The sequence below is a fragment of the Anabrus simplex genome, chromosome 1, assembly GCF_040414725.1.
Source record: "Anabrus simplex isolate iqAnaSimp1 chromosome 1, ASM4041472v1, whole genome shotgun sequence".
In the NCBI taxonomy this organism is placed as follows: Eukaryota; Metazoa; Arthropoda; class Insecta; order Orthoptera; family Tettigoniidae; genus Anabrus; species Anabrus simplex.
This window is the reverse complement of record NC_090265.1, coordinates 502,685,052-502,700,754: the sequence shown is the minus strand read 5'-3', so window position 1 is coordinate 502,700,754 and position 15,703 is coordinate 502,685,052. Positions and strand designations below refer to the sequence as shown.

The 15,703-nt window shown below is 40.1% G+C and overlaps 1 protein-coding gene across 1 annotated transcript; it reads left to right on the top strand.

The window, feature by feature from the left end:
• Positions 1-1,799: 1,799 nt before the first annotated feature.
• Positions 1,800-15,414, top strand: LOC136868000 (uncharacterized). Its single transcript, XM_067144746.2, has 3 exons — positions 1,800-1,883; positions 6,739-6,875; positions 15,187-15,414. The coding sequence occupies exons 1-3, from the start codon at positions 1,872-1,874 to the stop codon at positions 15,353-15,355; spliced, it is 318 nt and encodes a 105-aa protein (XP_067000847.2). The 5' UTR covers positions 1,800-1,871; the 3' UTR covers positions 15,356-15,414.
• The last annotated feature ends 289 nt before the right edge of the window (positions 15,415-15,703 follow it).

The following is a 15,703-nucleotide window of genomic DNA, read 5'->3' as shown; positions in this document are numbered from 1 at the left end:
GTTAGTAATATCGTACACGCAAACTAGTTTCTGACAGAACCCAGTTTGACAGATTCAACACGACGTTCAAATGTGTACTTTTAGAAAACAGGAGAGAACCAGTGACCTCGGAACCTCAGAACGCAGTTAACGAGCTCCAACAAAATTATTCGGACACAAGTCAGTTGCCGTGCAGAGGTCGTGTGTAGAAGAGCCACGGACAGTGTGAACGTAAACATTCAGTGTGTTAGAGTGCTGTGTACAACGTAAGTGAAAATGGGCCGCAGAGGAAGAGAGAGCACAATCGAACAGCGGAAGCTAGTAATTTTTCACCATGCTAAAGGTAAATTTGTCGTAAAATTGCTGAAATTTTACAAATGAAGAAAAGTACAGTCTCTGATATTATCACAAGATTCCGGGAGGAAGATAGGATTGAATATCTACCGCATACGGGACGTCCAAGAACATTTTCTGTGAGGGAAGAGTGTTATATCATCAGAAAAACGAAAAAGGAACCCAAGTTTGTGCTCCAAAACTCGCTACGGAGATCGTCGCAGACATCGGAAAGAAAGTGCATCCCGAAACAATACGCAGAGTGCTCAGAAGAGGTAACTTCCACGGCCGTACAGCAAGAAGGAAGCTCTTCATAAATCAAGTAAATCAAAGAAAGAGAATGCTGTTTGCCAAAGAGCATATTAAAGAAGACAATGAGTGGTGGAATGACGTTATATTTGCTGATGAGAGTAAATTTAATATATTTTAATCTGATGGGAGGGTAACTGTTTGGCGGCGTCCTAATACTGAGCTTCAAGAGAAAAATCTTTAAGCAACTGTGAAGCATGGTGATGGACATGTAATGGTGTGGGGGTGCATGTCGGCGAATGAAGTTGGTGAATTGGTTTTTATTGAGGGTAAAATGGACCACTTTCAATACCTTAGAATACTGAGGGACAATATGAAAAAGAGTGCCGAAAAGATGGGGATTGGTGAACATTTTAACTTTTATCAACATAACGATCCAAAGCATATGGCCTGGAATGTAAGGATGTGGTTAATGTTTAAATGCCCAAATGTACTTCATCCTCCCCCTCAATCACCAGACTTGAATGTGATTGAGAATCTTTGAGACAAACTGGATGAAGAAATAAGGAAAACAACAATCACATCTAGAGAACAACTGAAAAATCGACTTCAAGAAGAGTGGCAGAAGATATCTCCCGATTACATCCGGAAATCAGTGGAGAGCATGCGAAGTCGGCTCAAGGAAGTAATTAAAATGAAAGGAAAGCCCACCAGATACTAAAGCTTAAGTAAAACGGAAAGTGTCCGAATAATTTTGTGCAATATCGGTTTTCATTTTGATTTTAATGATTATATATTCACTGAACGTGTTCATTAGAAGAATGATGGATGTTTAGTTTTTATCCATACAGAAACTTGTATATAATTTATATTATTGCTTTATTATTACTGAAACCACTAATACAAAGGAAACTGTAATAAATCATGTCTGTCCGAATAATTATGCGAGTCACTGTATATTTATGTGTTCTGAATCTGGACGGTTATTGCCTTGTTCGAAATCTGGACTGTTCGCAATCAAGACACAACCGCAATTTCTGGTTGTTTACGACCAGAACAGGTTTTACTACCGCCCTTTCAAGGCTGTTGCGGTAATTTCCGAAGACGATAACCACAGAAGATACTCTAACAACCAGCATTTCCAAGCAATGGCTTGAAAGCACACTAGAATTTTCAAGGAACTACCCGCTGCTTACTAGAGATAAAACAAAGCGCCATGACATCATTACCACCCGTGGCCCTTAGAGAGGAAGACTATGTAAAGCCAGGCTGCGACAGCACTTGTGCAATTCTAGGTGGAAAGCACAGACATGAAGACGCAGGTAAGAGCGCTTGTTACTTAACAGTAATATTAAGCTCGAAAATTCAAGGAAATAACTAAAAGTTGGAGTTAGAAAGTAAGGAACCGAGTTCGATAGCTGCAGTCGCTTAAGTGCGGCCAGTATCCAGTAATCGGGAGATAGAGGGTTCGAGCCCCGATGTCGCCAGCCCTGAAGATGGTTTTCCATGATTTGCCATTTTCACACCAGGTAAATGCTGGGGCTGTACCTTAATTAAGGCCACGGCCGCTTCCTTCCGATTCATAGGCCTTTCCTATCCCATCGTCGCCTTAAGACATATCTGTGTCGATGCGACGTAAAGCAAATAGCAAAATTAAAAGAAGGTAAGGAAAAAATTACTTTACCTCCTGGTTTCGGTGTCGTCCCGATTGCGGACAGTCTCTATTGCGGACACAAAATATTTGGGAAGAGTACCAGTCCGTTTCAGAGTTTTCTCTTTCCGGTTCCTTCCTTACTGCGGACAGTCTCTATTGCGGACACAAAATATTTGGGAAGAGTACCAGTCCGTTTTAGAGTTTTCTCTTTCCGGTTCCTTCCTTACTGCGGACAGTCTCTATTGCGGACACAAAATATTTGGGAAGAGTACCAGTCCGTTTCAGAGTTTTCTCTTTCCGGTTCCTTCCTTACTGCGGACAGTCTCTATTGCGAAAGAAAATATTTGGGAAGAGTGCCAGCTCTTTTCAGGGTTTTCCCTTTCCGGTTCCCTCTTTACAAAGAACAGTCTCTATTGCGGACACAAAATATTTGGGAAGAGTGCCAGCTCTTTTCAGGGTTTTCCCTTTCCGGTTCCCTCTTTACAAAGAACAGTCTCTATTGCGGACACAAAATATTTGGGAAGAGAGCCAGCTCTTTTCAGGATTTTCCCTGTCCGGTTCCTTCTTTACAAAGAACAGTCTCTATTGCCGACACTCCATAATAGTCTGGATGCCCCTAGATCGCAGACACTGTTTCATACAGATAAGCCTTCGTGAAATAAAGCATCTGTATTGTACCTTTATTACCAGCGCAAGTGTATAAAGGCTGAATGTTAGTATCAACCGGACCGCGTGCCCTTTTTTTTCTTCACTAAATAATTTTTCTTTGCATTTCGTTTTCTCCTTCAAAAAAATCCGTGTGGTAATACGACTTTTACTCATTCTTAATTGTCTGTAACTATAACCATGCAATAAAGTACATTTGCTTACCTTTCTCGGTCTCGGTAAATTCCATAATAGCACAAAAATGATTAATGAACAAAGATAAACAAACTAAAAAACTCTATGGTAGAGCAAACGTTCTTTATGACAACTAGAAGAGAACTGGATTGGTAAGACGGGTGGAAGGGGTGGTGACGCTTGTTGTTTAAACGGGCCTAACATCTAGATCGTCCGGCCCCGCGGTGTCGGGGGCAAAGCCTCTGCCTGTCACCCGGCGGCACCGGGTTAGATTCCCGGCCGGTTCAGGGGGTTTTAATTGTAAGTGCTTAATATCCCTGGCCTGGGAACTGGGTGTTTGTTTCGTCCTTAACGTTTCCATCCTCACACTGAACATTCTACACTTCCGCAATTAAAACTACACGCAGGTTCATATCATATGGTGCAAGTAATGGCAAAAGATCTACAGAGGTTGACGCCACGAGCAAACGAAAACCTACAACCTGTTTTCCAGTCCATTACAGAGATGTAATGAATGAACCACATATAGGCAGTTATTACAATGGAGTCGCCAAACCGAAGTTGATATTAATGACTAATACATGCTATCAAATGATAATGGAAGTGTTGCTGGAATGAAGGATGACAGGGAAAACCGGAGTACCCGGAGAAAAACCTGTCCCGCCTCCGCTTTGTCCAGAACAAATCTCACATAGAGTGACCGGGATTTGAAACACGGTATCCAGCGGTGAGAGGCGGATGCGCTGCCGTCTGAGCCACGAAGGCTCTCCACAAACAAATTCCATTTATAAAAATACCAAAAAACATGTAGGTCATCGTCCCCTAATGGTACTAAATGAGACGAAATGCAACTACAGTTTAAAAGTACAAAATTCATACACTGACCAGAATTCAAAGCGTGACGATGAATGAACAGATGAATGTAAATTTAAAACAATCAGTGGATCCGACCCGCAATGCCTCGCCTTCCCAGAAACTATGTGACTGTCTAAGGGACTGCTTCCAAAGCATAATCATGAATCGATGATGCTTCAATATCCACGTCAACGGTCCCTCATAATGGCACTTATCGCTAGTATAGTAGGACCATGGTACTTCTCAAGTTGCGGAACTAATCAAAGGTAGCGTAAACTCACGGTGTTCTAAACATTATGGTACTACTCACAAGTATTGTACTTTGTACAGGTAACGCAGACCCATGGTGTTTCTCACATAATGGCGCCACTCGTAGTCAATCCAAATCACACGGACTCGCACTATCCCCTGGTGTTCCTCACATAGTGGGTACAAATCACAGGCAACGCAGACCAACAAAGTCGCTCATATAATGGTACTAACCATAGGCAACGCCCAGTCTCGTCGTGTTTCTCACTTAATGATACAAATCACGGGCATCGAAAGGCCGTGATGTTCCGCGTATAGAGGTACTAATCGCAGGTACTGGAAACCTACAGTGAACCGCTCTCTGCTGCTACTAATCACAAACCTATTGTGTACCTAACATAGTGGTACTACTCGCAAGTAAAGGTGACCCAATGGCGTCATTGTACTAATCACAAGTAGTATCATGGTTCTAATTCAGTCACCCCTTGGTTGCCCCTTTTAGTCGCCTTTTACGACAGCCAGAGTGTATTCTTCATCTGCGTCCCCCAACCACAGGGGAGAGAGATAGAGAAACAAGAAAAAGAAGGAATCCGTCACTTCGAAAAATGAAGTAACGGATGAAGAAAGGCAAGGGCCACGAAGGGCGTGAAATTGAAAGACTCCCTAGGCCTCGAACTATCTAATAGCGTCGGGGTCGGAGAAGAACAAGAGTTGATCAAGCGAGGTCGAACAGGAGAGATGAAAGTGAGGAGCTTGGCATAAGTAAGTTGAAGCAATTCCAGGACTCAATTAAGGGCCCCGTGGTCACCAATCCACGCTCCCATGTTGAGAGCCCCTGGTCCCCTTTTAGTCGCCTCTTACGACAGGCAGGGGATACCGTGAGTGTATTCTTCATCTGCGTCCCCCACCCACGGGGGGTGGGAGAAAGAGGGGTAGAAAAGAAAACCCTGGAACGAGCTGGCACTCTTCCCAAATATTTTATGTTCCCAATCGAGACTACTAATGGGGTGTCCGCAATAGAAACTGTCCGGAATCAACACGCAACCTGGGTTTCAAACATCAGCCATCTTGGTAAGAAACTAGTGGTGACGTAACACAGGCATCACGTCCGCTTCAACGATCACCGTGATCAATTCTCTCTCGGCCTTTCTCTCTTATTGTTCCCTCAGTTCTACAGACCATGGTACCCGAAGGGACCGTTGCTCAGTTCTGTACACCTCTTGGTGTCCTCGGCAACACCAAACAGTTTCATCCCAGACACAGTCGTACTTGATAAAGTTCCACCATCGAGTGGGAACTCTTCTACAATCTTTCTTCCCACAAACATTTCCAAGCGGGGCTAAGTATCTCAGGCGAAGAACAGTAGCCCTCTGAACTCAAATTGGCGGTTCAATCCCGGCTCATTCCGGTGGTATTTGAAGGTGCTCAATTATGTCAGCCGCGTGTCCGAAGATCTTTTAGCATGTTAAAGAACTCCTCCGGCACCCTGGCGTCTCCGAAAACCATTAAAGTAGTTACACATTTTTTAGCCCAATAATGTGAACATACGATTGCGTTAAACTATTGTTCGAACGTATGTAGCCTGATTGTATAGAAATTATCACGTCTGAAGTACGAAAAAGTGCAAAAATTACTTCAAGTCCAACATATCGAAAAATTTTAAACCACTGTTCTCTGTATTTATTGACGGACGACCACACACTTTACAGAAGAACGATCACTCAAGACTTTCTTGAGAAATATCGAAATTAAGGAGGTGTGTTACTGAGTATTCTGACAGGTGATGAAAGCCGGCTTCATCGTTATGCACCGAAAAAAAAACGGCAGAGTACTGAATAGCACTATCGGAATTTGCTGCAGAGAAGAAAGAGAAATTTTTGTTTCGCTGCGAAAGTTATGGATATCACCCGCTGAGATGCGTTCTAGTTGAATTCTTGAACCTGAGTAAACCATAAATGCTCATCATTACGTCCAAACACTTCCCATATTCCATCCTGTATTGCGAAAAAGAAGTCCTAGAATGAAGGTTAACCCTCGACACGGTGATGCACACCGTCACTCTGTTCCGTTCACGAAGGGGGACATTGGCAAAATGGGGTGGGAAGTTTTGTCGCACCCCGCTTACAGTCCCTACATAGTACCCTTTCCAGTTCTGTGCAGGACCGACCCTGCGAGACATTGGAAGACATACAAAAGCCAGTGCGATGGTCGGACAGAATAGCAGGCTTCATAGCCTGAGTCCCACCATATAAATCAATACAGTAAATAAATAAATACATAAATAAATAAATGGTGTCTACACGGCTTCTAGAACGAAGTTCTACCACAGGTTATTTTCAAGCTGGTAAAACGGATGATAAAATAAGTTCAAGGAGAGAAGGATTGTGTAAATAAAATGAGGAAAATCTGTTGATTACGACATGGTATGTGTTTCTATGACAAGAGAAGATGGTAGTTTAAGAAAAATATGAACTTTTTACAAGCAAATTTTAACTACAGACTAGATTTTCCTATCTTTTCAATCGGATTTGGAATATTTTCACCAAGAAAAGTCGTCCAACATATGCTTTAACTTTCAGGTGTTCCTGGTGATAGCCCTGTTGTGGACAGCAGTACTGTCTCGTCCATCAGCTCCAGCAGCTTCTTCAGCTCCATCCACTCCAGAGAAGGAGGAAAATAAAGGTGGATTGTTTGGTTCCTCCACTGGAGCTGTGAAGTAAGTAAAGCACCATTCTCAAATACATGGGAGAAATCGATAACTATATCTGAAATTGTTATGACTATAAAAATTAAATTTAAAACATTTATGGGTTGATGTGCTGTGTGTACTTTGTAATGACGTTGGTAATTCTTCCTGTTAACTAGAGAACATTCTCGTATCTTAAATCTCCCAACATATGTAAAGAAACAATGTAGAAAAGTCCGCAATACAGAGTGGGCTATAAGTCAGTTGACACTTACACTAAAAGTTAATATTATCTATGTTTTTGCTGCAGGTCTTATGGGACCTTACATTCTTCCCAGACTGTTCACTTTGAAATTACCCTTGATATGCTGGATGTAGTGATGGTTGACCTGGAAAACAGACTAATGTTGGGATGTCTGCAACAAATTTGAGGAAACTTAGTATGGAAACAAGATGGTGCATGCCATGACTACAGTACCATTACGAGAGACTTTTTAAATGACACAATTAGTACACGGACTACAACCACAGACGCAGAACCACATATTGAACTGCGCCGTCCCTTTTTCGAATCACAATTGACTTTTCAATGTAGGGAATAAAGGAATATGGAGTTTATTTAGAAAACAAAACGGGATCTGGATCACGTGAAAATAATTATTAAGTCTGAATTCATCGAAGTAACATCACAAGAGATTACTGACTCTATATGTTTACCTGTACTGAAACGATGTTCTTTGTGCATCGTGAATGAAGGACACTTAAAGCCCCCTAATGTTTATGTGCTGACCCTTTTATCGCGCTGCATGCATCTGCTTTTTTATCAAGCGACTTATGGCCCTCCCTGTACAACCAAAATTGGCATAATATATGTAGTAGCAAATGGGAGTCGAGAGTGTAACTGAGGTTACACAGAAATGATGATAATAAAATCTTTAGTAGCACAATGTGTAGTCCAATAGCCCCTTAGCATTCATCAAGATTCGCAACCAACCTAACACTCTTAGTCCTTTAAGATCGATATTGCTCTACTTATATTACCTGCATGTCAGAAATGCAAAACGAGCCGAACTTGCACAGGACAAAGGACAATATTATGCAATCTCTGTGCGGAAATAGAAGTAGGCTACCCGTCCACAAACATTCTGTTTATTACGTACGGTACTGTTATGAAACATGTACCGCTTAATACGATCTGTTGTGGTGGAACTTAAATTAATGTTGTAAACATTAATTAGATATAAAAATCCACAGCCTGTTTCCAGTCATTCGACCGGGTCAGGAATGGAATGAATGAAGACCCCATCTAGCGGCGAGGATAGGAATTCTGCCATCTGCTGAAGACTGTCACACTCCTCTGGGGCAATGAAAAATACCTGACAGATGAAATAAAATGCTACTGGAGAGAGTTGTTGATGTAAAAGATGACAGGGAAAACTGGAGTAGCCGAAGAAAAACCTGTCCCTCCTCCGCTTTGTCCAGCAAAATTCTCACAAGGAATAATCGGATTTTGAACCACGGGACCAGACGGTGAGAGACCGGCGCGCTGCAATCTGAGCTACGGAGGCTTATGAATTAGATATATGATATGGAAATTAAATGTCTAAAGGGGCATACATTAGTAGTGCATCTCCTGTGACCCAGGAATGCGTCATCATTGTGGATGAATCGGTAAGGTCTTTCAGGCCAAAAATAGAACCAGGTTCGAACCCCGTTTTTTTTCAGATATATTTGAAGACATTCATTATACCTATATACAGGTTGAATCAAAAGTCCGTTAACATTTGACGAGGCAATATCTCACGGAATATTGGAGGTAGAGAGGTAATAACTGTCACACATGGCGTGGGGTTTTGTTGACACCAAAATAAAATACACAAAATGACCAAGAGATGGCGCTTCTTTCGATACACAAGCAATAATTAGCATAACAATAGAGGTTTAGCAAAGACGATGTTCTTTATAACACATACTCAACATGTCGTCCGTCATTCATCAACAATACCTGTAGTCAAGAGACAATGTTGTGAACGGCACTGTACAGCATATCCCTAATATGGTGAGAAATTGCCGTAGGATGTTGTCTTTTAGCATCCCTAACGAGGTCGGATGATCGCGTAGACTTGCAAATTCACAAATAATAATCACACGAATTGAGGTCGGAGGAACCGAAGAGGCCAAGCATGACATGCCGTGATTGCAGGCGCATTTAACGTCCTCTCTTATGACAACTCATTTTATACCGTACACGGGTATCATTCGGCATCACTGACGAGTTGCTGTCCAGCGCCATCGACCTCACCGAGGATATTCGAACGGGTACGACAGAACTTTGTGCGAGGATGCCATGCCTGCAGTGACACAGGGGGACGCCATTTCGAACATCTGCTGTAAACGGAGCGGCTTGTGAAACTTATGGAGGTAAACGGATTTAAATGAGTAGAAAACGGCGATTACAATTTTATGGTCACATATAGAATCGATAATAAGAGGCTCACAAAGAAAATTTTAAACTTAGCCTTATCAATGAAAAATCACAATAATTGGCTAAAAGAAATCAGAGAAGACCTAAATGAAATTGGCATTAGTAAAAATGAAATGAAATGACTATGGCTTTTAGTGCCGTGAGATGCCAGGACGGGTCATTTGATTTGACTACCGTAGGCGACCTGATGAGGATGAAATGATGATGAAGACAACACATATTCCCAGCCCCCGTGCCAGGGCAATTAACCAATGATGGTTAAAATTCCCGACCCTGCCGGGAATCGAACCTGGGACCCCTGTGACCAAAGGCCAGCACGCTAACCATTTAGCCATGGAGCCGGACATTGGCATTATTGAAGAAACAAATCAAGATAAAATAACATTCAGGAGCATAATTCACAAACACAAATTTTCTGTAAAGCCCACCCGACTAAATTCAGGATGGACTGAACAACTTAAAGAGAAATATATCGAGAGGATGAAGAGATAATGGGAAGAGAAGAAAAAAAGTGGGCATAACGAATAAAAAATATTATCTGTCAATTAGCAGTGAAACAAGAAAAGTATTAAAAATGCACAGTTCTAGCCGTTCTGGCAAGCAGCTCAACGTTGAAAACATCCTACGGATATGAGCTACGAATTTTAGGATTTTTGGTTACAGAAACATTTCAGAGTCACTAGGTATATCTAAGGTTCTATATACAGTCTGTGCTGTCATGCGCAGTCTCTCATGCCGTCCATTATTTTTGAAAACAATTCTTTGAAATGAACATGAAAATGAAAATCCACAGCCTGTTTCCAGTCATTTGACAGGGTCAGGAATGGAATGAATGAAGCCCCCATCTAGCGGCGAGAATAGGAATTGTGCCGGCTGCCGAAGCCTGTCGCACTCCTCTGGGGCAATGCTTAATGAATGGCAGATGAGATAAAATGATATTGGAGAGTGCTGCTGGAATGAAAGATGACGCGAATACCGGAGTACTCGGTGATAAACCTCTCCTGCCTCCGCTTTGTCCAGCACAAATCTCACATGGAGTGCCTGGGATTTGAACCATGGAAACCACCAGTGAGGGGCCGGTGCTCTGCCACCTGAGCCACGGAGGCTCTGAAGCGAACATGATATTTAGAAAATGGTATCCCAAAATCAAATTCAATGCCACTTTATTAAATTGCTCACACATTTTTATAACAGATGAACTTTTATGTTGTAATGATGAGGAAGCAAGCTGTAGAAGGGTCGATGCTTTAGACATTGAAGTGTATGTACTGAAGAAACTGTGGATAATCAACCACCCCGTTGACAATTTTATATATGAACATCTGTTGGGCTATAACTCTACGAAATGTTAATTTCGCAAACAAAAATAAGTTAATAGACGTTTATAAGAAATGATTTCGATATAATGGTGAACGCTCATATTTATAATGCAAATGCCGTAGAAATATTTTTTGTCAATTTTATTAACTGAACTCAGGAAGTGAGGATTCCAGAATACACGCGTACAGGGTGATCCAAAAGTCCATAAGATTTGACGGGGACTGGATGCTTGTCTTTGTCTTCGTGTACAGCAGCATATCCCTTGTTATGCATACAACACACCGCTCTACAAACCACCACAGGAACACGCAATAGTGAATATATCACGCCGTAGATAGTTGGCGTCCGGTCGTAAAATAGGGTCAAATCCATATTAAAGGCAAATCTGGAATAAAGATGATCGAAAAACCAAAAACGGAAAATCCTTTTAAAAAAATATTAGAACCAGAATGTAAAAATGGAATAGTTTCAGATGCATAAAGTGTTTCTGTTTCAACTACTGTGTTATAATGTCATGATTTGCCTCTTTTGATATATTTTTTTTATTGTATCTGTTCCAAGCAGCCTAATTTTGTATGCTCTTTGAAGTTTTTCAGTTATTTCTTCGTTAACTTGCTAATTTAACCCTGCTGGTTCTATAATTTCACATAGATACTTAAATTTGTCTACTTGAGTGATATTTCCATATTTGGTTATCAACGGTTGGTTAACTGTTGAAACCTGATCTAGTCCCTTCCATATATTTTGTCTTTTCATAAGAAATGTGAGGGGTTTTTTTTCTTTGATGGAGATTTTCTACAGACTGCTTACTGTCTATTGTTGAATAGGATAGCAGTATCATCAGCAAATGCTGGGCAATTAAGATGAATTTTACTTTGGAGACATCTACCAGTACCTTTAGTATCTTTTTACCATATTCGAATAACTTTTTCCAAAACTAAATTAAACAGTAACGGAGATATTCCAACTCCTTGCCTGACTCCTGTTTTGATTTCATATGGTTCAGAAATTTATCCTTAAAAAGCACGGTTCCTTCGATAGATAATTATTAATTAATATTGTTATCATTACGTATTTATTATTATTTTATTATCATTATTATTATTATTATGGCAATTTCTGTAAGTAATAATCGTCAAATGCCTGTACCTAATTCATATAGTTCTAAATGTTCATAGTTTTAGGGTATTTATTCGTAGAGTTTTTGTATAATTGTAAATATTGTATGTATATATAATTATTAATATTACTATTTCTTTAAATATTGTGTAGTAGAAATTAGTCTGTCACCGGCTGTTGTAATAGGGTAGGTGTAACTGTTATGGGCGCAAATAAATGAATTAATTAATTAACTGACTTAATATTAAGACATGATGAAATAGCACATCACAGATCTAGATTTTCCACATACTTTTCCTCTTTTAATGAATAACTATAGGACCCGTTCTAATTCCCAGCATCCGTTATAAACAGGTCAGATAACTCGCCTTTATATGCCACTCGTAGCCATAGTGTTTTGCCTGCCCTTTTCAATGGTTTTATCAATATTTAATAAGAAGCGCTTTATGGTAGGCCGCAGTCCCTAGTCAAAATTCATCCATTCTGACGTCATCATGCCATTTGTCTGGTAAAAATCTATCCACGTATTCGCTCTTTTTATCCCTCCGTTCTTGATGTAAAGCTTGGTATTGTGTCGTTGAAGGAAGTTCTTCTATATAGAACGGTTGTCTTGTGAGCTCATAGGTTAGTCTCAAAGGAGTGGTTTTCTTTTTTTTTTCTTTTTTCAGACAGAGAATTGTTTAAAGATACATGGCCTTCACTCTTTCTAGTGTCGCTAGGTTATCCTTCGATAGGTGTTCCCAGATAATGTCTTAGGTGTATGCCATGATGGGGTCTGTTTGTACGTAGACTTTTTTCACTTAACAGCATAACGCTCTGCCGTCTGTTGAATTTAGGTGGAAGCTGGGAAGGTTAGAGAATGAAAGAGTATCTAGCAGGGTATAGTATTCTTCAGTGATCAGAGGAAGTGTATACTTTCTGGTTTGACGGGTAGTAATCAAACATATTTGCTTACAATAAGATTGCTAAGGGTGAAAATCACATATATCAGAATATTAATGAAAGTGTTAGTCGCTTAGCAACCAGATAAGTACAGAATGTAGCAGGTTAGGGTAAGCTTTCACCTGCAATTATTGGAGTGAGCATTTAATGATTTATTTTATAATTAGCTGTTACCCACCGCTTCGCTCGCCATGATTGCGTAAGTTGATAAAAAATAATTGTTCCTCGTTACTGCACTAAGACATTATCTTAAAATCCCTAAAGAATAAAAACTCATCGAAAAATTGCATTTCATTTACCCCAGAGCCTCTTGTAAACCATTGTGGCATTGAATTTTGGGGCTAAGATGACCAGGCTACTGACAGAGCTAAATCTGGAACGTGCGACATGGAATTCTACATGTGAGAAACAGTCCTGTTTTAAGTCGAAAAAATAAAGGGTTTCTTTATTTCTAAAGGAGATTCCAAATACCGATTTTCACGCCTGTAACATCTCAGTTTTTTTAGATATAAGTATCCTCATAAAGAGAATTCAACTCCGTCTTCACTTATTTTCGATCTCCAGCTTAAGTTGATTTTCCGAAAACAAAAGTACGTGTTTCTTTATTTTTAAAGGGGATTACGAATAACAGTTTTCACGTCTGTAACATGTTAAGTTTATGAGATATGCTGTAGATATACTCATTTTTAAAACAGTGAGTGGTCAGCGTTGAGGCCTTCGGCTCACAGGGTTCCGGGTTCGACTCCGGGATGGGACGGGGATTTGAATCGCCTGTGATTAATTAATCTGGCTCGGGGACTCTCCTCTTCACATATTCATTCAACACACCACATTACCAACCACAACATGAACGTGCAGTAGTAATTACATCCCTACATACGGGGTTGGCGTCAGGAAGAGCATCCTGCCGTAAAACAGGGTAAAATCCACATGTGCGACACAGTTCGCACCCGCAACTGCACAGGTGTGGGAAAATCGGTAGAAGAAGATAATCATTTTAATAATTCACCCGCTTTTTATTATTTCACCCCCTTAAGCCGATTTTCCAAAAACGTGTGTGCATTTATTTTAAAAAGAGATTCCAAGTACCTGTTTTAACGTCTGTAAAATATTCAGTTTCTGAGATATATATGTATCCTTATATAAAGAATTCAACTCCTTCCTCACTTCTTTTCACACCCCCTCCTCGCCCCTTAACTGGATTTTCTGGAAACAAATATGTGTGTCTTTTTATTTTTAAAGGAGATTCCAAATACCAATTTTCATGTCTGTAACATGTTAGGTTTTTGTGATATATTGTAGATAATCACGCTGATGTATTTTATTTTATGAAATACTTCCTCTCATGCAGAGGCTGCCTTGCGACAAAGTATACTTTTACATTTATTTTTAGAAGAGAAATCGATATACTGTACTTGAGAAATGTTGAAGGTAACCTAATTGTAACAGTGATTTCTTAGAATTATCAGTGAGCCCCTTAAGGCTATGATGGCAATCTCCCGTAACGTTGTAACTGACAGACATATCTTTTTCCAGAAATTAGCGGCAAAAGCGGGAATCGTTCCCCTCGCTCCAATCATTAGTCCTACTATGTTTATTTCCTCTATCTGGTATTTCTCCCTATAGTAAGGAATTATTGGTAAGTAAATATTCCTTTTTTCTAGGTTAACATCTTAGGGCTGTCGTTGCCATGGTTACGGCAGTTCATTTCTTTATCCGATTCCTAGAGCAGGGATAGTGTGGTGCCAATATCTCCATAACGGTTGGTTTTACGGCCTTAAAACATGATTTTCGGGCCCGTAAGGCTTACCAAGTTTTGTTCCTTGCGCCAAGGGGCTTAAAATAAGCTTTGTCTCGTCCTTGTACGACAAATTCGATTTCGCCTACATTAGCCTATTATTTTAATAATTTTATACCTCCTCCCGTCACCCCCTTCGAAAAGTTTTGAAAATAAAATACAGCCCATGTTATTCACTGGCAATGTAGCTTTCTAGAGGTGATGAAATTTTTAAAATCGGTTCGGTAGATTTTGAGTCTACCCGTTGCAAACAAATATACAAATTTTTCCTCTTTATAATATTGGTATAGATTACTCCAAGTTGGCTGAAATTAATGCCCTGTCAATGTCTCGTGATTCATCGTCAGGTAATTCCGGAGAGAGAGAAAACAAAAATGAAGGAAATCGCTCCAGTAGAACGGACGGACAGATTTGCCAAAGCTGTTTTTAGTAAACTCTTTTAACACACTATTTTAATATATAGATTTTATGCTAGTCAATTATTTTGAGATTTGTGGGTAAAGATTATTTGATATTCTATAATTGTGTGACCAAATACTTCTTCTTCTTCTTCTTCTTCTTCTTCCTCTAATAAAATTATCTTTGAATATCTAACTCGAAGTCTCACTCCTTGTGTTGGTACCCAAGCATGATCTTTCCTACTCTTAGCTAAAAAAAATCCGTTCTGTTTCTTTCAGTAAAGGTTTCCATGACGTAGTCGGCACATGCGGAGGAGGTAGCCGGAAGGAAACAACAGCTACGATGACAGAAGCAGCTGCCACCAAAGTGAAGGGTTCAAAAGGACTACCCAAACCCCCTAGACGTTCTATTTCACCGGCGCTCCGAGAAGCACTCGCCCGTGGCTGAGCCCAGTGATAATTTGAGTTCAGGTTCTTTACAAAATAAAAGTACCTTTGAATAAATAATAGCAAGTCTCATTATTTGTGCTGGTCTCCAAGCATTCCTGTCTACATTCTGAATTTACGAACGCGACAAATTACTACAAAATACTACAGATCATTATCTTACTTCAACAAAATATTATTTTGAGAGAATACAAATCTTCTGTCAACTTTCGTGAGTCAATACACCTCATAACTGTGCGTTCAAATATAAATTGATAACTGTATTAATAAATATACATCTATAATTGTGTGACCAAACACTTCTTCTTCTTCGTCTTCTTCTCTTTCTCCTTCTTCTTCTTCTTCTTCT